Below are 24,781 nucleotides of genomic sequence, written 5' to 3'. Positions count from 1 at the left end.
ACTATAGGTATAGGATACTATAGGTATAGGATACTATAGGTCTACATAGGTATGTGTGGAGGCTTTCTAGATAAGACATCAAATGCACAGGCCAAAATTAGAGAGGGGATGGGGATGGGATTATATCACACGTTGTAGAGGAGAGACACGTCAGAATCCCACAGGGATCCTTCAGGGTATCAGAAATTATTTACAAACTACTGATCTGATGAGGGGTTAATACAGGAGTGTATATAAGGACCTTAAGCCGTTACCTGCTTCCCCAACCCATCTTGTTTTAAAATGAGCAAATGATTAGCTGGACATAATAGCACATGCCTGCAATCTCAGTGCTTGGGGGATACAGGAGGAGATCAGGTCACCCTCTGCTACGTGTAGCAAGTTCAAAGTCAAAACAAATCAAAGCAAACAGAGCAAAGCAAGCCAAAGACAAGAGAGGGTAAAGACATTTCTCAAAAGAAGACACAGTGGTCAATAGTACACCCCACTGTATCCCCCAAAAGTTAACATTAGCAACCATCAGGGAAGGGCAAATCCAACCACTGTGTGGCCTCACTCCACTCAGGTACGAATGACTAATATCAAAAAGACAGAAGGCAGGGAGCCAGAGCCAGTTCAAAGCAAGTCTGGTCTAAACAACCAGTTCCAGGCCATCCAGGGATACATAGCTGAGGTTTGGTTTCCAAACAACCAAAACAACAGCAAAAAACCCTTTTGGCTGTGACACACAGGAAGGAGAGGCTTGTGTACTGTTGGAGGGATGGAAATGAACGTAGCAACTGTGTACTCTGAGTTTAATCAAGAGGCCCAGGAAACATGCCCCACGACCATGGCAAGCAACACGCAGATTCTCAAAATAACTTCAGAATAGAACCACCCACAAGATGTATGCACATGCGCACTCTAAGATGCAGGCCTCACAGGAGTTGAGAGATGAGCAACTGCAGAAGGTGTGAGAGAGGCTGATGGATGGGTGAGCTTAGAGTCAGCAGAGGAAGAGGTGCCAGGGAGCACCTGCATATTATAGTTTTAAAACCTTGAAGACAGATTCTCATCATAGTTGGCGGGGGCGGGGGGGAAGGGAAACACCCTTCCCTCAACTCTGCAAGAGAGGATTCAGGGCAACAAGGAGAAAGAATTCTGAGAGGAAAAAGCAAACCAGCAGGAGAACTGGAAAGGGAGCAGAGGAAAAAAACCCACACAAAAAAACAACAAACCAATTTGCAGCTAAGCCCAGCTCTCTAGCTGACGACAGAGACCAGATGCTTTGAGCATCAGGTAAGTCCAGATATGACCAAGCGCAGCTACTGACAGCTACCCTACAGACATCAAAGGTGAGAAGTCCACACTCCTTCTAGCTTTAAATACGGTTCAGTTTGGGGCTCTGCTCAAAAGATGAGACCCACTTTGCAAGGCATGTACAGAAGGAATCCAGGCTGCAGCTCTGAAGACTTAGGCTGTAATGAGGAGCCCTGGAAACCAATAAACTCGGGGCAGCCACAGGTCAGGGAGCCCATGGACATCCTCTTGCGTTGATTGGTTGGGAGATGGCGTGCCAGATGCCACGGTATGGGGGAGAAGGGCACAAAGGCACAAACCTACTGAGGACTTACGTGGTTGGGGGCTTGGTCTATGATGAGGTTGTGGGGAGCCCTCCAGAGGTGATCACTCAGACTGTTTATAGCCAATTGAAAGTTTTTGTTCCAGCTGGCTGGGACTAGACAAAGGCATTTGGGACTCAAGTGTAGCACTGGATGTTCAAAGCAAGGAGTATTTGAAAGCAAAACCCACATCCTGACATTTTACTTTGTAGTAAAAAATATATATTATCCTGGTCTGGGGCTTCTTCCTGCCTTAGACCATTTATGTTCCTGGATGAAGGACACACACAGCCTTTGTATTTTTAATATGCCTTAGGCAGCACAATAGCTGGGCAGCTGCCTCCCCTACATGCTGTTAGAATCTACTTTCGATAACCCCAAGTTATCTCTTAGTATTTACTATGTTCCATCTGGGCTGTACTTAACCCAACTGGGCAGCCCTCTGGGCCACATTTTCTTGGTCCTTAGCCCATGGTGGCTCTCTTTCTCCCTCCTGCACATTCTTCTTTTTCCAGGGCAGCTCTCCTTCTCCCTCTTCTTGGTCCTTTCTCTCTAAGCCCATGAAACCTCAACCCCACCTATGTCTGTTCTGCCCAGCTACTGACTGTTGGCATCTTTATTCACCAATCAGAATTAACTTGGGGGCAGGGTCCCAGGGCTACGTGTAGACTCCAGGTCTTGGGACTCCATTCCTCTCTGCACTTAGCATTACGATAGACAGTAAAAGACAAAGCCTCAACACGCTTGGCAGCTGTGGGAGCGGGGAGAGGCGTGCAAGTAAGCAGTTTAACAGAAGGTAAGTTATCTGGAGTGAGGGGCTTCTGGACAATCAAACAATTTAACAAGCTAAATAAACTACCTGGGGCATCTTGATCTCGGACTTCTGGAATAGAGTAATTTTCCCAGGATTTTCCACTAAGGAGATCAAATTCTAGTCAAGCCTCAAATGGCTTCAGTAAGAATACGAGAGAGAGGAATCTCTTGCACTGCCTTGCTTGGTCACAGTGGGGAGGGGAGCAGGGACACAGTTGTCATTTGACAGAGACAGCTAACATTTTTTTTTTTTAAAGTCTGTTTTGTTTTTAAACCAAATGTAGCCCTGGGTGGTCTGGAACTGGCTGTATAGGCCAGGCTTGCCATAAACTTGCTGTTTCTGCCTTCCTCTGTCTCCACACTTTTTGTCTCTGATCGAGAGGAGACAGGTGGTTTCTTGGGGCCAAGCTTGAAGGCCCTGGACTGAGCTGATGGCCCTATTCTAATTCTGAACTCAGTAGCGTCTGCCCTCCTAGCAGAGACACATTCTGGAAATAGCTTCAGCTTGGGCATTAGCTACACTCCCGGGCACATGTACTCTGGGCACATGTACTAGAAGCTCCCATCCCAATCATACCACCCCACAGGCCACTGAAACCCAGTAGGTGACAGTGACCAGATCCTGGGCACTCCATGTGTACAGGCTGGTAATCCCGAGCCCATATGTTAAAAATCTCTGGAGAGGTGACATTCCTGGTCAGACAGTGGTCCCCTTCACCTGCCTAGTGAGAGTGGAGTCTACCTGTACTGCACCTCAACTTTACTGTGTGTGCTGAGGGGTATCACCTCAGGCTGCTGTTCAGGGATTTAGTCACAGTGTCAAGAAAGGTATTGACTTAAGGAAGGATGGGTTATTTTGGTTCAGGGTTTTGAGGGGATACAGTCTTTCATGGTTTAGGTTTCTTTCTTTAGTCTCTGTGTCTCTCTGTGTTTAAATCTTCATGTATGTGAGCATGGGAACATGTGTGTGGGTGTCAGAAGACAGGCTCGTGTCTTGGTTTCTTGTTAGCCCAGAGCTGGCCTGTGAGCTGCTGAGGCTTCTGTCTCTGCCTCCACTGTGTAGGAGTTCCAGGATGCTAGATGTGACCCCTGCCTCTGATTCTGTGTGGATGCTGACGATACTCGCTTGGCAAGCACTTTGCCCACTGAGCCATCTCTTCAGGCCCTCACTGCGGCTTTTGTTTTCTGCAGAACTCGAGACATGTCCACCATCGCTTCCCCGCTGCCTCTCTCCACCATCGGTTCTGAGAACAGCAGCTCTGTCTATGACTACGACTACTTAGACGATGTGACCATCTTGGTTTGCAGGAAGGATGAGGTCTTGTCCTTTGCAAGAGTCTTTCTGCCAATCATTTACAGCCTGATCTTCGTGCTGGGCTTGGCTGGCAACCTCCTTCTCCTGGTGGTGTTGCTCCACTCGGTGCCCCGAAGACGGGTGATTGAGCTTTACCTGCTGAACCTGGCCATCTCCAATCTCTTGTTTGTAGTGACCATGCCCTTCTGGGCCGTCTCTGTGGCCTGGCACTGGGTTTTCGGCAGTTTCTTGTGCAAGGTGGTGAGCACACTCTACTCTATTAACTTTTACTGTGGCATCTTCTTTATCACCTGTATGAGCCTGGACAAATACCTGGAGATTGTCCATGCTCAGCCTCACCACAGACCCAAGACCCGGTTCAGGAACCTGCTTCTCATTGCCATGGTGTGGATCACGGCCCTGGCCGTCTCTGTCCCAGAAATGGTCTTTGTGAAGGTCCATCAGACCTCAGATGGTGTGTGGCACTGCTACGCAGATTTTGGCGGATACGCGACCATTTGGAAGCTGTACCTGCGCTTCCAGCAGAACCTTCTGGGATTTCTCTTCCCACTCTTGGCCATGATCTTCTTTTACTCCCGTATCGGTTGCGTTCTGGTCCGGCTGAGGCCACCGGGCAAGGGCTGGGCTCTGAGGATGGCTGCAGCATTGGTGATAGTCTTCTTCCTGCTGTGGTTCCCGTATAACCTCACGGTGTTTCTGCACTCGCTACTGGACCTGCATGTCTTTGGGAACTGTGAGGTCAGCCACCGTCTGGACTATATGTTGCAGGTGACAGAGAGCTTGGCCTTCTTCCACTGCTGCTTCACTCCCATCCTCTATGCCTTCTCCAGTCGCCGCTTCCGCCAGTACCTGAAGGCGTTCCTGTCTGTGATGGTGAGATGGCACCAGGCACCTGGCACCGCCCACGCCCCTCCATCTGGCCATTCTGAGAGCAGCGGGGTTACTGCCCAGGAAGATGTGGTCAGCATGAATGACCTTGGGGAGAGGCAGGCTGAGGACTCCCTCAACAAGGGGGAGATGGGGAATGATTAGGCCCGAGTGACCATGCCATGGTCCGGGACTGGCACTGCTCTCTCTGAGGGCTGACATGGCCATGCTGCTTGCCCTGTGGTTCCCAACCACCAGCAGTCCTTTCTCACTACTTCATTTTCCTCCGTCCGTATCCTGAACCCCGTATTCTCTGCTGAATCACTGCATCTATCCACCCATCTCGATTCCATCCCGGTGCTTCTATGGCTTTTCCTGGCTTCCAGTAGCCAATGAGGCCATGCCCACTCTCAGCCTTCACACCTTCAAGGGCCATATGATCAGTCTGTGACTTCATCTCCACCGTCCTCCCTCCTAGTCTCTGGGTTCAGGGCACACTGGCTTCCATTCATTTCTGGAGAATTCCAGGTTCATTCCAGTAGGGGCAGCGGGCTCAGCAATGCTATATCTTCCCGGACATTTTCCCTCCCAGCCTTTCTCTTTGGGAAGAGTTTGTTTGGCTCATTCCTTCACTTCTTGGAGTTGTGGCTCAGATCTCACCTTGTTGGTGAGGGAGGGGGCCCTGACCCTGCCCTGCTTAATGTCCTATCTACACAGGGGATTCTCACACACTTCTGCATGTACTACTGCATTCACTCTGCACAGGGGTTTCTCCTGTTGTGTTCCCTGTTGACGGCCTCAAGCCCACCCACACAGGTGAGCCGCAGAGTCAAGCTCTTGGTGAATGGCTCACTGCTGTCCTCAGACTCTACAACAGACACTTGTGTGTGGCAGGTGTTTAGAAAGCTTCTGTGGAGTGTGAGTACACACTGGGCATTTCTGGGAGCAGCCACAGGTTCTCCATCCTCCAGGGCCCCTTTCTCTGTAGCTCAGATGGGAGCATACCTTCCTGCCCTGTGTGTGGTCTGAAGGCACTGGAGGCACTCTAGCTAGAGAATAGCCCAGAGGTGCATATCCCACAGGAGGAAGGTGGGGACCATCCCAGCTCTGGTCTTGGTATCTGTCAGTCAAATTAAAAGCTTTAGACTTTACAAAACACGTGCTGGTGAGTGGCAGCCCCTTAACACATCCTGCTTAAACTGGGTATCCACCTGTGTCCTATCTCTCATCTGATACACAGATCAGCTAAAATTGGATCAAGGACTCCAACATATGACCTGAAGCTTCGAAACCATCAGAGAAAAAACACAGGGCAACTAAAGACATCATCAGAAGCAAGGTCTTTCTGAGCAGAGCACCCACTCATAGCCAGGGAATACTCAGATCACATGAAATTAGTCTCCATGGTACAGGGACAGGGGCAGGATGAAGAGACAGTTTACAGACAATTCCACTGGCTTTCACATAATGGGGCCCAATATTCAAACTGTACAGGGAACAAAAAAGTTAAAGTCAAATAATTCAATAAAAAAAAGTGGGTGATTGATCTGAACAGATGTCTCTCAAAAGAAGAGCCGATAATTCAGGAAAAACATTCTGCATTCTTGCCCTTCATGGAAATGTAATCAAAATAATGTGCGTATGTGTGCATGTGTATGTGTGTGTGTGCACATGTCCATGCACGTGTGTGTGCACACGCATGTACATGTGAGTGCAGGTGCCCATGAGTATGTATGTGCCAGCGTGTGGAAATCAGAGGACAACCTTATGTGTCATTTCCCAGGTGCCATCCACCTTTGTTTTTTGAGACAGGTTTTTCTGGCTTTGAACTCACCAACCAGGCAAGGCCGACCATTCTGTCTCCCTGTTCAATGAGATTATACCTGTATGTGCGCCACGCTTGGCTTTTTAATGCAGGTTCTGGGGTCAGACTCACGTCCTGGTTTTTGTCCTGGTGCTTTCCTGACTGAGCTCCTCTTCAGCCCATGGTCAGCAGCATCCAGATGTCTCCCCCAACCCCCACCTCCTCAGCACCTACCACTCCCTGCTGCTCTCTGCACATCCTGACCTCTCTGTTCTGCCCTGTTCCTTTCTTTAACACAGCTTCCTTCTAGCCAGGCGTGCCCTCATCTCACAAGCTAATCCCACGTGCTCTGGGGAAGGTCACCCCGCCCCACGCTCTGAGTGGAGGTTGACCTGAGCAGTCTTAGACTGTGATGGTTTGGATCTGACTTCTACATATTGAATGCTTGGCTCCAGCTCCAGTGCCTTCAGGTTTCTTTGCCCAAGGCCCCAGATCCTCAGTGTCAGGAGGGACCCCAGGTTCTCTCAGTCCTTTATCTGCAGTTGGTGATTTGTCTCAGAACACGGGTGGGATGGTATTTGAACTCCTGAAACCACACACACCAGGCAGCTGGATGAGATATGGCTCAAGCTATGGAGACAGGACCAATGTCTCTCACTTTGTGCCCACGGTGCACAGATGGGATGAGTCGTGGTACGACGGGTGAGGGAGTCCAGGGGCCCATGTCACCAGCCGTGGTGATGTATGTGTTTTTGTCTGGGACATGCATGCACATGTGTCTGTCTCTGACAGTATGTTGTGTGGGTTGCGTGAATACTTACCTCTGTGGGTATGGGATCAGCTTAGCGTGTGCATCTGGCATGTGCCCACTGGCTTTCTGACTGTTCCTATATGTCTATGTACGTGTGGGTATGTGCCTCTTGGAAGACACAGCCGCATAGTCAGCAGCACTCTGAGGGAAAACTGTTGGTAGACACATACTACTGTTCATCATTATAGGGACCCTGTTATAGCAGCTCGCCAGTCCTCATGGGCCAGGCCTAGGTGGAGCCTCTCCTCTCCACCCCTACTTCCAGGCCTGTGTGCTAGGCTGCTGGTGCCTCAGCTCTGTGCTTTGAGACTGGAGTGTTCACAGCAGTGATATGGATTCAGTCTTTTTCCTTTCCAGGTACCCAAAAACCATTGCAGGAGAGTTTTTTTACTTTATATTGTTTTGACTTTATGTATTTTTGGGGTGACAAGCTCTTACTGTGAAGCCTAGGCCACCCTTGAACATGAATCCTCCTGCCTCAGACTCCTGAATGGTGAGTCCCTGGTGTGTGCCATCAGCCCCAGCTGAAAAGGAACCTCTGGTCTGACTTTATTGTGAGCTATCTTCAGGGAGAGAATCCATTTGCTGCTCTCTCTCCTCAAAGATTCTGAGAAAGAAGGAGCTGAGAGATGCAGATGTGAAGAAAAGGACCCAGGACTGCTGGGCTGGGCCAGTGTGACCAGCTGTACCCTCTGCCAGGGCTGTCTCCATCCATCCTCATGGACAGGTCCCAGCACCACCAGAGCCAAGAACCCGCCAGAATACTTTAACATGTCCGTTTACACCTGCCCACCAATCCTCTGAGAGTGTGAGACATGATAGAAACTTGATTTCCAGCCTTGGCAAATTTACTTTGTACTCAATGGTTTCCTGCCCTTCCATGACCTCAGTATCTTGGTACATGAAACAGGTGACCTCACAGCTAGACACGCTTCCCGGGTTGGGAGGATGAGCAAGGGATGGTGCCAGAGCTGTGGCTGGCTGGTAGCAGGGTCTGACTGGGCAAGGACAGGCTGCAGACAAGTGTACTGTGTGAAGATCCTGGAGAAGGGGGTCCAGGCAGCACAGATAACCTCACCGCCTCAGGGCCCGGGGCGAGGGCCTCCCCTGATCCTGCTCTGTGTCCTCCCAGCCTGCCTGCTCTGCCCTGAGCACTGCTTTGATACTAGACAGAAGCCCAAGCTGGGGGCAACTAGTTGTGTGACCCTACACCAAGAACCACCTCTCTCCAGTGAGGTCAGTCTGAGGTCTAATAGAGCCCCTACCTGGCCATGAGCATTAGGAGAGCCTGTCCATCTCTACAAGGCTAGGAACACAAGGGAGGAGATGCCATGGACCAATTCAGTGGGCAGAGAAGGGGGAACCTCTGTGACCTTGCCAGGACACGATTGCTGTGTCCCCCTTTCCACATATCCAGAGGGGCATGGAACAGGAGCCTGACCTGTGAACGGAGTGGGCATGCTCAGGGCCTGAGTCTCCAGAGTCGGAACCAGAAGCTCTCAGCTGCTGGTGCCAGGGCAGCTTTCCAGAAAGCTCTCCTTTTTGAAAAGAACCTTGGACGCTGTGTGAACAAAGGGTGAGGGTGTTGGGTCTGGCATGCGGAGACGGCAGCAGAGGAAGGCAGAAAGAGGTGTTGCTGGGTTTGAGTGGACAGAACTGGACCTGATTGTCTGTGAGGGAGGCGGTGAGGTATCTGGAGTATGCTCGGGTCATGGATGAAGAGCAGTCCCGAGCAGAGAGGTGGGTGGGGGGGTAGTTCAGCTGAGCTTGGGACTTGAGATGTGCAGGGACTGAGCCTATCTGAGGAGCTGCGTGATCCCACAGGGAGATGGAGGCATGCCGATGGAGAAAACCGATACAGTGGTTCCTTGCGAACCGCGGGGAGAAGATGCAGAGCAGACACGGGCATAGAGGAGGCACCTCGAGAGGCTCCTGTATCAAATGTGGCCATTCTCCAGGCTTGGCTTGCAAGCCCGTAGCCTGTGGCTAGACCATTTTCAAAAGCACTAAAGAGTTTGGTGATAGGAAGTGCAAGTTCTCTGGAAGTTCTGGGCTAAGGGAAACACACCACAAAACAAGCTTCAGCGTAATCTTTTGCTTTTAGTATGTATCTATTAAGAAATTAGCAATTGCACACATTCCATTGAGTAGCATCTCTGGAGCCTGAACGGATAGGATTTGGGGTAAGGGCATCGAGTGAGGCAGATAGGATGGACTGAGGAAGCATTTGCAAGATGCTGTTTGACTCATGGGAGCTGGTTCTGTCCTCCAGGGTGAGTCAAGCCTGGGTAGGCAACAGCTGTAAATTGAACTGACCACAGGTGTTCCTCCTGAGAGGAGGGTCAGGCAGAGACCCCTGGGGGATGGCATCTTAGAGGGAGCGTGACAGATCTCTGAGATGTCTAGGAGGCAAGACAGCAGGGATGGCAGGGAGAGAGGTAAGGGTGCCCCAGAGCCAGAGGATGGGAGTGCTGCTCTGGGCTGCAGGGTGTGCTCAGATCTGAGCTCGCTGCATGGGCTTCAGGCGGTAGCGGAAACGTACCTCATGGCTGGGCTGGGAGGTGCCGAAGCCCCAGCGCCTTGGGTCAATAGGGGGCACGGGCATGTCAGGGTCCACCAGCTCAAAGTCAAAGTACATGACCATAAGGAGGATAAAGGTCTTCATCTCACTGAGGGCAAAGTACCTGCCGGGGCACATGGAGACGCCCGAGCCCCAGGGCATGCTGTAGTGGGGGATCTTCTTGCCTGACTTGTAGAAGTCCACTTTCCGGGTGCCGTTGGGGTTGAGGAACCGATCAAACTTGAAGACTGTGGGCTCGGGGTGGATGTCGGGGTCCATGTGTACTGACAGGTAGGGGAAGAGAGCCACCTTATCTCCACGGCGGATCTGGTACTCCTGCCCACTGGCCATTTTTAGGACGTAATCCTCCAGCACCACCCTGAGGAGGGTGGGCGTGGCACAGAGACGCAGAGTCTCCTCCATCACACTGTCCAACACTGGAGTGCATTTCAGGGCACTGGGAGTGAAAGTGAAGGACTTCTCTGCTTCCAACCTGGCCTCTCCCATGACCCGGGTGGCTTCCTCGCGCACAGCCTTCATGGCATCCTGGTGCTTCAGCAGGAATAAGAGGGCCCAGAAACACGTGGGCCCAGTGTTTCCTTGGGAGGCCCAGAGCATCATAAAGTTAAATTTGTCCTGCATGGATGAAGCTGTTCCTCGCTCCCTCAGAAACTGAAGCATGTGCCCTAGCCAGTTACTTATGCCGTCTTTATCCAGGTTTTGCTCCACAGAAAGTCTCTGGTGGAAGAGCCGCTGCAGCCGGCTGACTTCTACCCACTCCCGGGGCCCCAGCAGGGAGTAGACAAACCTGGGGAAAAGAAGGTCAAATCGGCGGAACTTCGTGAACAGCGTGTCAGCCTCATCCAGATCCTGCTCCTTGTCCTTGGTATAGCCAAACAAGCTCAGGAAGCCGGCCTTAAACAAGACTCGGTAGCAGAAGTGAAAGAGGCCGTCTTCACACCAGGAACTGGCACCCAGACTCGGGCCTTTGGGGCCTAGCATCACCAAGGAAAGGCTGTCCAGCATGGCCTGGTTGAGGTGCTCCAAGCCTTGCCCCATCAGATGCTTGGCACTAGCCGAGTGGATCATCCCATGGTCCTCATCTTCTGACTGGTACCCAAACACCTTGAACACCAGTTCTCGTGCGTACGTTACAAAGTCTAGCACTTTCTGCGTGTTCTTGAGGATGGGGCCAAAGGAGAGGGGGTCCATGACAAAGGTGAAGAACTGACCCCCTAGCTGTACCGTGAACACATCCCCGTGCTTGGCCCGCATTCCCTTTAAGAATTCAAACATATTCTTCCTGAAAGGCATGGCGTGACCCAGCCAGGGCACAACGCCCTTGTCCAGAGGTGGCTCCCAGGGCCTGCGGCGCCTGAGCAGGGTGGACAGGCACAGGCATCCCACAACCGTGAGCAGTACTCCTAGCACTGGACACCACAGCATCATGGCTAGGCTCCAGCAGGCTGAGCTCTGCACAGGCACCACCTGTCAGCTCTCCAGCGCTGGGATTGCTTTATGTGGCCTTCACAAGTTGGCAACGCAAAGGTCTGTGTCCTTGGACCTTGTCCCCAGGCTGAGACGTGGTAAATAACTCTAGTTAGCTGGCACATGGAAAGAAAATGTTATTCCAAATTAACACATGACACAGCAAAGCTCGATCAGGTAAGAGGGGGAAGGGCTGACTAGAGAGAAGATGAAAGAAAAGAAAACCTGCGTGTTGGGTGCCAGCTATGCACTTGGCTCTGCCGGCTCAGTTGTATATCTGGCGTGGTGTGCTAGCGCCCCGTTCGCCTGCCTTGAGCCCGCCTCCCACTGCTCTCACCCTGATAATTCACACATCCATTTATTTGCTAGTTCATTTACTAACTGTACATATCTCTTTTCTTGTCTCTGAACTATTGTTTCTAAATTGTGTGTGTGTGTGTGTGTGTGTGTTGGGAGAGGTACATGGTTGACTATGGTGTCTTCCTCTGCTAAATCTTTACCTTATTTTGTTTAAGATCTTAAAAATTTACCTCTCTTTCTCTCTGAGTCTCTCTCTGTCTCTGTCTCTGTCTCTCTGTCTCTGTCTCTCTCTGTCTCTCTCTGTCTCTGTCTCTCTGTCTCTCTGTGTGTCTCTGTCTCTCTCTATAATATATATATATATATATATATATATATATGGTGTGTGTGTGTGTGTGTATGTATGTATGTATTTGCACCATATGCATACCTGCTACCTGTGGAGACCAAAAAAGGCATTGGATCTGGATCTCCTGGAACTGACATTGTAGATGGTTGTGAGCTACCTGGTATGGATGCTAGGAACTGAGTTTAGCTTCTCTGGAAAAGCAGAAAAAGCTGGTAACTGACGAGCTACCTCTCCAGCCCCTGTAACTTATTTTTTTGAGGCAAGATCTTTCCCTCGCTAACTACATCGACTGGCCACTGAGCTCCCAGGATCCTTCTGTCTTTGCTGGGAGTTCAGGAGTACACTGGTGAGCCGAGCTTGAGTGTAGGAGACCTCAAAGCCCACCCCACAGTGACATACTCCCTCCAACAAGGCCACACCCACTCTAACAAGGCTACCTCCTAATAATGCCACTCCCTGAGACAAATATTAAAATACATGAGCCTATGGGGAGGACCATTACTATTCAAACCACCATACTCATGTTGGTGCTTTTGGGAGAAGAGAAAATTCATAAAAAGCTCTTAGGACAGTGTCTGGCTCAGGTTAGCATTCTGTATATGTCATTGCTTGTTGTAAAGCCTTGCCACATACTTTGGTCTTTCCCCTGGTGCTCATGACAACTGTGCGTCTTTTCCTGGGGACTTCTTGCCCTGTGGTTTTAAAGATACCTTCAGATGATACAGAGTCTTGCTGGGTCATGTTTGCCTCTAGTGACGTGAGTACAGAGTGAACAATCACTGTGTGGCCATCCAAGGTGTCTGGGGAAGCTTTAGGCCTGAGGAAAGTTGAGCATCTGTCAGAGTGCTGACTCCAGCAGGGGGTGTGGTGTGAATGAACCTATCTGTGAGAGCTCAGAGAACCCTCTAGACTGGTGACACTTCAAGCAGAGGCTCAGGCCTTCGTTCCAGAGCTGGACGGGCTGCCCCCAGGGCCTTGCCAGTACAGCTCTCCAACACAGATTTGGAGTCCTGTGCTGTAAATTGCCAGGGGTAACAGTGACCTCGAGCCCTTGTCTTGTTTCCTTATGGCTCAGTATCCAGTGGAAAGACCTGGCATCCCTCTACTTAATACATGTGTCCCTCTGACAGCTGCCCTGCCTTGGGCTTTGGAAGTAAACCAAGCACTGTTTAAGAGTCTTCATAAGATATTTGCTAGTTTCCTGCCACCAGACCTAACAGGAGAGAGCTATAGCCCTGAAACAGAAGCTTATTCGACATTCTGCCCAACCTACTGCAATAGGTGGGGCTCTCACCGCACTGTGTCAGTTCTGCCAGCCATGTCCATACAGAAACAGCTCTTATTTTAAAAGAAATGCCAACCTCTATTCTGGAGTAAAATATGAGTGGCTAGGAACACAGATTCAAGTTGTCACAAATACCACATTTCAACTTGGTAACAATTTACTGAGGTTTTTTTAAAATTTTATTTATTTTTTTATAGGACTAGAGCAAAGAGAGTTACAAATGAAGGTGCTTCTCAAGTCCTTGGCAGGAGCAGAAGGTGGCTGGGTCGGTAGAGACGGGTCTCCTCAGCAGGCCTCACATGCTATCTGATGGCAATTTTAGCTTTGGAGTGAGACGAAACTCAGGCATCTGCTTGTACTCTCTGACAGGATTGTCGGCAAGGAAATGGTTACTTAGGGGCCAGCAAATCCCAAGAGAATTTGGCTCTGGGTCTGCAACATTCTAGCTCTGTTGTACAACAGAATGTGTGGCTTTCTTTTTCTGGGAGTTTCTATTGTCTAACTTCCTCATCCGCAAATAAGGACTTGATTCCTCAGACCATCGGTCCTATGCATCCTGCTGACTGAGCTTCGTCTGCTTCAGGGGGTTCTCCCTAGCAGGGAGCATGAACTATCACACCCTGCCTCCAGGAAGTCCTCTGTGATTTCCTCTGCAGAATGTACTTAGGGCCATCCCATCTCTGGGGCTTCGGGTTGAGTCATAAACTGTGGGTCAAACACATCAAGCTGAAATCTGTCCTGCAGTTTTCATGCATGGAGCATTTTACTTTCCTCCCTTCATCCACCCTCTCCTTCCTGGAGCAGGCTCATGTAGCCAGTCAGAATGTGTCCCTGAGCGCTCGAGTGTGTCTAGTTAAAAGGGCTCTTTCTCTTATAATAATAAACAACACACAGTAGGAACAATATGAAAGAATTATGAAAATCATAAGGATTGATATAACACTCAAAGAGTCCAGTCTTTGTACTGGGCAACTCAGGAGAAAGTATTTTATTATCATATCCTGGTGAATTCAGAGTTTTGTATCTAAATTAGATTTCATCCTAACTTGTATTACCATCCTAAAAACACCTTCTTAGACCTAGAACAACTTCTTAAACCCTAAACCATTTAAGCTTATAGTAAGACTATGGCTATCTAGTCTTCAGCCTCATCAGAGGCCTGAGAAGGAAATAAACATACCTGAGTATGGCTGTGTATAGCTGAAGTTCTGGCTAGAGACATTTTTACATCTCAGCCAATTTCAGGGCTGTTCCCATGTAGAGGGATCGGCAAGTCATGTTACCTGCCCTGTTTGGTCTTCTCGAGTTTTTTTCCTTCCTGTCTGCAGCCAAGATCTTCAGTGAGGTCTTCCTCTAACAGATCTGATCCTTATTACTTTGGAATGGGTCCAAAGCCTTTCCTTTTTCCTGTCAACACAGGAAAAACAGAGCCTCGCTCCAACCTAGCATGCCTTTGGTCCAGCAATTTGGAATCGTTAAGAATATAGATTGGTCCATATTGGTGTATTTTGTTCATGTTGGGCCCTGGTTCTTCTTTCCAGCCCCATGCTCCCAGAAATAAAACTCAGACTCAAAATATATTTACAAATACCTTGGACTGGTCCAACAGATTGTTGATTGGCCAACAACAAAGTATTGGCTAGACCAATATATAAATGCCATGGGGTAAGACTCTTAAAATAATGGCCATGTGGGTTGGCTAATTGGAGTTAAGAGCAGCCCAGATGAAACATGGCAAATTATATAATGGAGCTATTGGCTGGGAAATACACATAATAGCATAGAAGACAGATATCTGCTCAGCTCTTGTGTTGATTGTCTTAGTTACGGTTTTACTGCTGTCTACAGACACCATGACCAAGGCAAGTCTTAGAAGGACAGCATTTAATTAGGGCTGGTTTACAGGTTCAGAATTTCAGTCCACTATCAAGGTTGGAGCATAGCAGCGTCCAGGCAGACATGGGGCTGGAGGAGCTGAGAGTTCCACCTTTTGTTCTGAAGGCAGCTAGGAGAAGACTGGCTTCCAGGGAGCCAGGATGAAGGTCTTAACGTCCACAGTGACATACCTACTCCAACAAGGCCGTACCTCCTAATAGTGCCATTCCCTGGACCAAGCATCTATAAACTATCGCACTGATTAAAGCTTATGCATTAAAGGTCGAATGTGTCTCTTTCATGTAGGAACGGAACAATCAGAGGTTGGGTAGAAACTTCAGATTGAGATGAAATATCTTCAAGAACATGTTGGGTCAGGCTGCTCATTCACTTAGAGGCTAAGATAACTAAGGGCGTGCTTTGGAGACATTGGCAGGACCAGGTGGGAACTAAGAGGACTGACATTAAGTTCCTCCTCTGTGCAGGATTCACCAGTGGTCTTCCTCAGTGCTCCTCAGACCATCGCTGCGGTGCTTTGACTGAGGAGTGCCCTCCGTGGGTTCAGGTACCTGTAGAGATGGGTACAGTTGATAGCGTGGTTTGGGAGGCTTGGGGATTGCAGCCTCGCTGGAGGGGCTGTGTCACCAGGGACAGACGTCGAGAGTTCACAGCCTCTCTCTACTTGTTGCCCACTGTGCATTGTGCTTGAAGAAATGAACCCTTAGCTTCCTGCCCCCGACACTCTGCCTGTCCCATGTTCCCTGCCTCCCCGCCACGATAGACTCTCACCCCGCTGCGACTGTAAGCCAAAATGGCTTTCTTCCAAATTGCTTTTGCTTTATCGCAGCAATGGAAGCAGACTGATACCATCACCATTCTCTTTTTGAAATTAAAAAGTTGTATGTAATGTGTGTGTGAGGGGGATGGGCTTATGTACCTGAGTACAATACCCGTGGAGGGTATCAGATCCCCTGGAGCTAGAGTCACCGGGTGGCTGAGCTTCTCAATGTCAAAAAAAAAAAATCCATTTTCCTCTTTCCAGCCCCTGCTCTCATAATGATGTCTCTGAGACCAATCATTTACTAATAAATGCCAAAACACACGGCTTGGCTCATTCCCTGACCAGTTTGTAACGTATTTACAAACTATTCTATGTTTTCCGCGTGGTTAGTTAACCTCTCCTCGGTTTAATGTATCCAAGTCTGGGGTGAATCTCATCTTTATCCTACCCTGAGTTCAGCTACCTGCTGGTTTACATCCCTTTCCTCAGTGTTCCCTGGGGGTGGGGGTGGGGGTGGGGATGGAAGTGGGGGTGGGGAGGGTGGGGGTATCTCTCAAAAAAATCTCTCAAGCCTCTGACTATCTCCCAGAATTCTCTCTTTCTGCCAGTGTCCCTCCTCAGCCCATTGGCCAGCGTCATTTTGTTGACAGGTGATGCTTATAAGAGATTCTTTCTACAGCCCAACATGGGTGCTGGGTACTGAACTCAGTCCTCTGGAAGAGTACCACTGCGTCATCTCTCCTGCCCTGCATTATTTTTATTCCCAGAAGCTGTGATGTCCTAGGTATTGTGCTAAGTGCTATCCATATATTTGCTCGTTCAATCCTTGTACTAGTCTATATAGGGATTTGCCAAGGCTACCCTCAAATTCAGAGATTCCCAAGGAGAATTTATAGGATTTGTCAGGTAATTGTAAGATTTATTTCAAATGTGCAGCAAGGACACGTCCAGATAGTAAGGGGAGAAGACGGTGCTAGAGCCCTCGGGAATCGGGGATCCAAGGACAGCTGTTTAATGCTTTCTCCCTCTGTGGTGGATCACATGGGACTCCTGCTAGCACTGGAAATGAACAACACGTCTGCTGTGTGTACTTAGCAGACATGGAAAGCTCCTTCGAAGAACAGTGCTTACAGTCCCTCAGGGACCACTCACAGACACGCCCTCTGCTCACACACTTCTAGACCCCTAGAGGAGAACGTGGTTAGGTGTATTACACTGTGCCTGCAACACATGTAGGCATAAAGTAAATGTTTACTGGGGACACAGAGCAAAGTTGCAGAAGGCAGTCAACAACCCTTCTTCGTAGGTCTTGGGCCTGCTGTGATGTGCTTTTATGCTGTGACTGTCCCCACGTGGAGAGTCTCAGTTCTGAGTGGTCTGTTTGCTTGGGAGCCTGGGTTCTTCTCTGCCTGATAGGTTCTGTCTACCTTTTCCTTGTCAGCCATTTGTATTTGTTCTTTCTGTCTCCTTGCCTGGTCAGTTCCTTCTTGGTGTTCAGGATCCAGTTGACATTTGCAATCTGCCCTGTCAAGAAGACCCTCTGGTCTATGCCCTGTGACATGTCTTCCCCTGAAGGTACTCGATGCGTATTGCGCTGCCTACGTCTTCGTTTCTATCGGCCCCTCCCCCCATGCCGATAATTGGCAATCAGAGGAAAAAGCCCTGAGTGCTGTTTGTTCATCTCTGATGAAATTCCACCATCCCCGCTGAAGGAGGGTTTGATAGCCATGTGTGTCGTCAGCTTTCCCAAGACACTAGGAGCTGCTGCCAAAGTAAGCCTTTTGTTTGTGAGATTTTTCTTTTTATTTATTCTTCTCTCTTACAATACATCCTGACCTCATCCTCCCTCTCCATTCCTCCCAGACCTCCCCTCATCTACCCTTTCTCCCTGATCCACTGCCCCTCAGGTTCCTTTCAGAAAAGAACGGGTTTCCCGGGGATATCAAATGAACATGGTATAACAAGATGCCACAAGACTAGTGTAAACCCTCATATCAAGGCTGAATGAGGCAACCCAGTAGGAGGCAAAGGCTCCCACAATCAGGGTTTTGTTTTGGCTTTTGAGGCAGGGTCTCACTCTGCAGCCCTGGCTGGCCTGAAACTCACAGAGATCTGCCTGCCTCTGGATCCTGGGTGCTGGGATTAAAGGCATGCTTGACTCCACCTGACCAGCATAAATTCCGTAAAGGAAGCACTGGTTTTTAGGAGTGAATCCTCAAGCACACTCCGTGGCACAGAGCAGGGGTTCTATAAGCATTGGCTGGGGAGAGAATCATTACCCCACACCATCTCCAGCTACTGCTTCAGACATTCCTATTTTACAGATGACAAAAGTGGGCACAGGAATGAGGGCTGTTCTTTGAGGCACAGACAGAAGCAACAGAGTCACTGTTAATGTGGAACAGAGGAGAAACCAAACTGGAAAATAATTCATGGCAGGGTGGAGCATGCTTTCGGACATTCTCTGAAGAACGATTTTTAATCCTGAATGCTGGGATTAAAGGTACGCTCCACCGTGGCCATGAATTCAGGATTAAAAATCATTCTTCAAAGAATGTCTGACGACTGACCAAGAGAACGAAATAAGCACTGTATCGAGGAGACTCTGTTGAACGCAGTGTAAACCAGTGTGAACTGAACGCTGGATCCTGGGCAGTGTCGGATCTCAGTAGTAGGGGTAAGTTTGATCATAGACAGAGCTGCTTGCAGCCTTGGTTGGAGAAGTTTCTTTTTGTAGTAGGCACAGTTGACTCATAACTGATCAAAGTACCGAGATTAAGTTAGTGCTGAGTCTCAACTTGAAGTGTCAGCATCCACCTCCCCGGCACCTCAAAGGCTCAGGGAACACCCACAGAAGAAGGAACAGAATGACTGTAAGAGCTGGTGGCTGGGGAGGGCTGGGAGATGCTGTCCTCCAGATGACATGGCCGTCTCATTCAGGAACTCACAGAAGCTGTGGATGTCTGCACAAGATCAAGCTGTCAATATGTCCCAGTGGATGGGAGGGTGCTAGCTCCTCCTAGCTGAGGAGCTGTTGGCGCTTGATAGCTTCAGCTGGGAGGAATCACTTTTCCTGGGGTTGTAGCCGCTGATAGGTTGCCCATGTTCCTGTGGATGGCACCACAACTGTGTACACACAGGCATACTGATCGGACTCAGTGAGTCAGCACGATGTGTCAACCAGATGATCAGCAGGTACTGCTGCCAAGCTTGAAGGACCGAGTTCAGTCTCCATAGGGAGAAAACTAACTTCTGAGAGTTCTTCTCTGACTGCCAAACATACACTGTTGTGGCACATGTTTCCCCCATCCCAGAATGAACAAACAAACAAACAAACAAACAAATGTTAAAAAGGGAGAGCCTGAAGGCGTGGGGCTCAAGAGAAGTGGGGGACTGTAACCAGGACACATTGTATGCATGCATGAAGCTGTGAATAATAGATAAAATATTAGTTTTAAAAGGAAAAGGACTAGGGTTGGAAGGTATTGAAGGAAGACAAGTATTTGGGTTGGAACTCTGAGGACCCATAAGGTCAGGCTGTAAAAGAGGAAATGTTGCTGTCAAGGGAACAATTTGGACGGCCTTAAAGCAGCTGCTACAGTGCAGAGGGAAAGCCTGGCCTGTTGGTCTAGCTCAGGGTACCTGGTGACTGAAGCCTGAGTGTCAGTGGACATCTGGATATCTCGTCTGGGAAACTGACCTTCAGTTTAGTACCACAGCAAGCCCCCAGCGAGCACTGGACCTCAGCAGTTATTTACAATCTCAGAGGAAGAGCCTTACTGCCATGGTCTTCAGAGCACTTGAAGTAACCAGAAGACACACACACACACACACACACACACTCCATAGCTTTGTGAAATACTTATCTTGGACCACTGCATTAGGCAATATTTCCAGCAGTAAAACACCTTTGTGGGGGTACTTGAAGACCAGAGAAACTCACCCCTCTAGGTTTGCATCTATTGACCATATTTAATGCCACTTCTGGACAATCACTGTCTTCCTGGAGATTGCCATGCTCTGGCAGGACAGCTGGAAAGACAGCTTGGTGGCAAAGCTGTAGTGTCTGGGGCTCACTAGGTAAATGGAGCTCATCTGACAGGCAGAGGGGACGGCAGCTTTGTGAGCCGAGGTGAGCAGGCTTAGGAAGGCCAATATCTTATATCCAGGGACAAGGCAATGCAGAACTGTCAGTGACAGAGAGACAGAGGGAGGAATGGAGACCCACTTTGCTTCTCCAGAGAGAAAAGACCCAGGAAGTGCATGCTATGCAGGATGAGATGAACAGAGCTGCCTGGGATTGTTTTAAGAGCATGTTGGAGAGGAGGTCCTAGAGTAACACGGGAGGAGTTGGTGGTGTGGGACTACCTACACAGTGGCTACTCTGGAGCTCCAGTCGCTTCCAAGGGAAAATGCAACCCATGTTTCATGGCCCAGGTTGATTCCAACTTTCGCATGGCAATGTCTGCCTAGCCCTATGGCAGGCATGTGGCCTGTGTCTGGGTGCTTGCTGGAGCCAGACTGCTCAATAAGGACCTTGTCCTCTAAGTATTGGACTTCTGGGTTGTGACTGCTGACAGTTGCCCCATCAGAAAGCTGCAGACCCAGAGGCTGCATGCCATGGTTTACTGCTGGCTGAAGCAGTTTCTAGAATAAAGAGTTCTGCTTTGAGTCAAATAACAGCCATGACAGCTGATAGTTAAGAGGCCACTATATCCAGGGGGAGACTCAGGTTCAGAGAAGACCTGAGAGGATCTGAGACTTCTACCTAAGCTTTGGAGATGCAGCCCAAACCTTTAATAAATGTAAAATGTCAAACTCAGAGAGAATGTGGTCCCAAAGATCTTAAAGGTCCTCAGAGGTCTGCAGGAAACTGTGGGCAGATCTGTTTTAGCTGTGACAAGATCCCCAAGAGAAACGAGTTAAAGGAATACAGGATTGTGTTGACTCGTAGCTCCTGTTACCTTTGGTTCTGTTGCTCACTTTGGGCCAGAGAAAAGGTAGAACAGAACCAGAGTAGCCTGTGACTCAAGCCACCTGCTTCAGGGCAGCCAGGCAGCAGCACGGAAGACCGTTGACAAGATGGGTTTTTCAGGACGTGCGTACCTCCAGGGACCTACACCTTCCTGTAATTCCCTCCCGCCACTCTCAGTGATGGCATCCAATTATGATAGGAATCCATTCATGAGTGGATTAATCCAGGTGAGTTCAGAGCCCTCACAGCCCAGTCACATCTTACCTGGAGTCCAACCTGTAAGCCAGGAGCCTCCTTTGGGGAGCATTTCAGGTTTTAGTCAGAACAGGAAGGCAACGTATGAGCGTGATTAGAATATTAGCAAAAAAGAAAGCCATGGCTGCCACTCACTCATCGCTGCTCAGTCACTCTGCACTTCAGAAAGTGTGCTTTCTCCAACCACTTTCGAGGCCCCTAAAAATAAATGGATTTAAGAAAAACAGTAGAAATCATACAGCAAACGAAGGAATTCAGGAGCCGAATGGGGACTGTAAGGGGGAGCATCCCAGAGAGGTCGGGGCAGGGTTAACAATGGGGAGCACCTCAGAAGGGTCGAGGCGGGGTCAGCAAATGAGGAACCAGAGTCAATGACTGACTTAAACACAAAGACCAGGGGAGAGACAGGCGGACAGTGTGTAGGGCATTCGGCAGCATTCACGCAGAACAACAGATGTATAGCAAGACTCCCAGAGGAAACAGAGAAAGGCAGAAAAGGAGTATCTGAAGACATACCATGTGGAAAAACCTCAAATTTGATAAGTAAATGATAAGTTAATATGGTGACATCATAATCAAATGGTCAAAAGTCAGGTGACATGGAGGGAAGCTGACGAGTGGCTGGGGTAGGAGGCTCGAAAACTACCAAGGTTGATGATTCCGAGTGGGCAGGGAGAGAGACACATAGGGAGAGATATTCGCAAATGAAGCTGCAGCCCCCCACCCCTCCAACCACTCTGGCAAGAAGTGTTCCATGGTGTCCTTTAGATGGAAATGAAATTATTAAGGTAAAGCTGTGTGTATGGCTGGCTAGATGCTTGGGGTAAGGGCAAGGAATTCCTAAATTCACTCCCTGAGACCCACATGGTAGAAGGTAAGAACTGACTCCCTTGGAAACACACACACACACACACACACACACACAAACACACACACAAACACACACACACACACACACACACACACACGTAACAAAGATGCATGAAGAATGGAAGATTTGTGAAAGCAACATGCGTGGCCATTAGTGGGAGCCAGTATTGTGACTTTCATTTCGGGCTACTTTAAATTTCCTATGATTAAAAGGCATGCCTGCCTCCTCACTCCCAGCCGGCGGGCTGCTATTAAAGAGGGGCGGAGAGCAGCTGGAGGCCTGAGGATTCGGAGGTGAAACTGGAACCCTGCTGACCTGCTGATGGGAACAGAGAGTGGTATTTGCTCAGAAGGTTAAATTAGCACAAGAGCTAGATTAGTAGAGACTGAAAAGAAATGAGTTAGAACATTGCGCACTGTGTGCACTGCGGCATTACTCACCATAGCCACTAGGTGGAAGCACTTCAGGCCGGCAACCAACAGAGGGATAAAGATGTAGCGTATATGTACACGCTGGAATGTTATTTGGCCTACTCGAATTGCCATCTGTCCGTCCATTGATGCACTTGTCTGTCTGTGTCTTGCCTCAACCCTGAGGTTCAGCTGAACACAGACCCTGCAGCTTGGCTCTGTACCTATACAAAAGTTCATTTGTGTCTAGCAATTTGTAGCTCTATATTGAGGCCTCCAGGTAGAGACCTCTGAATTTTACCATGAATTTAACCCTTTTTCAGGTGTGTGTGTGTGTGTGTGTGTACATATGGAAGCTAATATGGAAAATTAAAATTGGAATGAAGGAACATATATTTGTTAACTGCTAGAAATTGAGACTACTCGGCAAGTTGAAATCAGGCAACATATGTAGCTTATGAACCTAACGTCAATGCAGTAAGTTATGACGCTTGGAAAGACACACATGCTTGCCTGTTTCTGGCACAGTGTACTCAGGACAACTTAACATTGTATCTCAGTTACTGTGACTGCTGTGCAGATACCATGACCAAGGCAATTTATAAAAAGAGAAGTGTATTGGGACTTACAGGTTCAGGAGTTTAGAGTCCATGACTGTCATTGGAGGGAATGGGACAGCAGGCAGGCAGGCAGGCATGGCACTGCAGTGGTAATGGAGAACTTATATCTTGATTCGCAAGCACAAAGCAGAGAGGGGGCACAGCTAAACTTGGAAGGGCATGGGCTTTTGAAACCTCTAAAGCCTGCCTCTAAAGACACATCTCCTCTAATCAGGCCACACCCCCAATCCTTCCCAAGCAGTTCCATTACCTGGGGACCAAGTATTCAAATATGTGAGAACCATCTTCATTCATACCACCACAGATGGTCTTACCTGACATTCCCCCAAAGTACCTCCCGCCTAAATGCAACGTGTACCTGTGAGGGGCAGGAGCACCAGCTATTGCCAGAGACACAAGCACACCCTGACCCCCATGCCTATCCTTGGGAAGCCAGGCTACTGGAATTTGAGAATAGGAAAGAGATCCAGAGAGTGGGAGACACATTCTATGATTGGCCAACTAGATTGAGACACTTGAAGATCACTTGTAATTATCATAAACTAAGGTGGTAACTCTGAAGATGTGGCATGGCTCACCTGTCACCGGAGGAAGACATTCCAGAAAGCACTAGGGCTACAGGTGTAGCTCACTCACTGGGAGATCATGTGTTCAAGTCCCTCCAACCAGCCTCCACATATGCACGCATATAAATACAGGAACTACTGACCTAAGTCAGCGTGTATGCTGCACAGAAGACATGCAGAAGGGTAGAGAACAGGAGATGGACCTGGCAGAGACTGAACACACTGGTTACGGAGCTGGGGAAGGAGAGGGGTAACCTTAGTTAAGAGGAAATTCCCAGGATCAGCAAGAAAGCTCAATGGACAAAAGCAATTCCTGTGTCTCATAGTAGAAGGGGAATTCTGAGATGGTCCTCTAACCTTCACATGCACAGACACATATGTACAAACATGTGTACACACACAACATGCTCAAACACACATGTACATACACATACACAAAGACACAGGCACACAAAGACACAGGCACACACATACACATGCACAAACACACAGGCACACACATAGACACACATGTAGACACATGTAGACACATGTACACATACAGTTAAAAAGGAGGGAACATTTTAGAGCTCAAGGAATCAGGGCAGATGTAGATACCATTAATTTCTTTTTATCATTCTCAATGGCTCCAAATCATTTTATATTTTCCAGAATTCTTTATAAATAGCTACTGGTTCTGGAGAGGGACAGTCTCAGCAAGAAAGGACAGAACAGGTTTAACTCTGAGCATGGACATGTGACAGTTGGCCTCATTGATAATGTTGTTTCTTTCATAGTGTTAGAAATACCATTCAGAGTCACAAAGTCAGAGACCACCTAACGAGGGCTTTTATTGTTGTGAATAAAAAATGACCAGAAGCAACTTGGGGGATAAAGGTCTTATTTCATTTACATTTCCATGTCACAGTCTATCACTGAGGGAAGTTAGCACAGGAGTGTAAGTAGGATGAGGACTCAACAGAGGCCATGGAGTGGCACTTCTTACTGGTTTGTTCTTATAGCTTGCTCAGCCTGCTTCCTTGTACAACCCAGGAGCACCTGCCCAGGGACGGCACAGTCCACAGTGGTCCGCCCACACCAATCGTTAGTCAAGACAGTGTCCCACAGGCCCTACTACAGGCCAACATGATAGAAGTATTTTCTCATGAGGTTCCTCTCTCCAGGTGAATGTAGTTTGTGCCAAGTTGACCAAAACCAAACCAAACCAAACCAAACCAAACCAAACCAAACCAAACCAA

General features: G+C 48.8%; 3 protein-coding genes across 10 annotated transcripts in view; 2 read left to right on the top strand and 1 right to left on the bottom strand.

The window, feature by feature from the left end:
* The window catches only part of Ackr2 (atypical chemokine receptor 2), a 12,310-nt gene extending 6,162 nt beyond the window's left edge, over positions 1 to 6,148 (top strand). For all 8 annotated transcript variants that reach the window (XM_028767268.1, XM_028767261.1, XM_028767269.1 and 5 more), the window contains one exon: positions 3,606 to 6,148. In XM_028767268.1, the coding sequence (XP_028623101.1) occupies positions 3,616 to 4,761 (1,146 nt within the window). In that variant the 5' untranslated portion in view covers positions 3,606 to 3,615 and the 3' untranslated portion in view covers positions 4,762 to 6,148. The remainder of the gene's footprint in view (positions 1 to 3,605) is intronic.
* A 3,143-nt stretch (positions 6,149 to 9,291) lies between these two features.
* Positions 9,292 to 11,248, bottom strand: LOC114621081 (7-alpha-hydroxycholest-4-en-3-one 12-alpha-hydroxylase). The gene has a single exon (XM_028767260.1). The coding sequence runs from the start codon at positions 11,218 to 11,220 to the stop codon at positions 9,706 to 9,708; it is 1,515 nt and encodes a 504-aa protein (XP_028623093.1). The 5' UTR covers positions 11,221 to 11,248; the 3' UTR covers positions 9,292 to 9,705.
* A 6,316-nt stretch (positions 11,249 to 17,564) lies between these two features.
* Krbox1 (KRAB box domain containing 1) overlaps positions 17,565 to 24,781 on the top strand; it is a 15,572-nt gene continuing 8,355 nt past the window's right edge. Inside the window, exon 1 of the mRNA XM_028767270.1 lies at positions 17,565 to 17,618. The gene's annotated coding sequence lies outside the window, so the exon portion shown is untranslated. The remainder of the gene's footprint in view (positions 17,619 to 24,781) is intronic.

Source organism: Grammomys surdaster, unplaced genomic scaffold, assembly GCF_004785775.1.
Source record: "Grammomys surdaster isolate TR1022 unplaced genomic scaffold, NIH_TR_1.0 172, whole genome shotgun sequence".
Lineage (NCBI taxonomy): Eukaryota > Metazoa > Chordata > Mammalia > Rodentia > Muridae > Grammomys > Grammomys surdaster.
This window is presented reverse-complemented; position numbering and strand designations above follow the sequence as displayed.

Excerpts from the sequence above, each read along its gene's own strand:
- LOC114621081 (XM_028767260.1), bottom strand. The coding sequence starts at position 11,220 with ATGATGCTGTGGTGTCCAGTGCTAGGAGTACTGCTCACGGTTGTGGGA.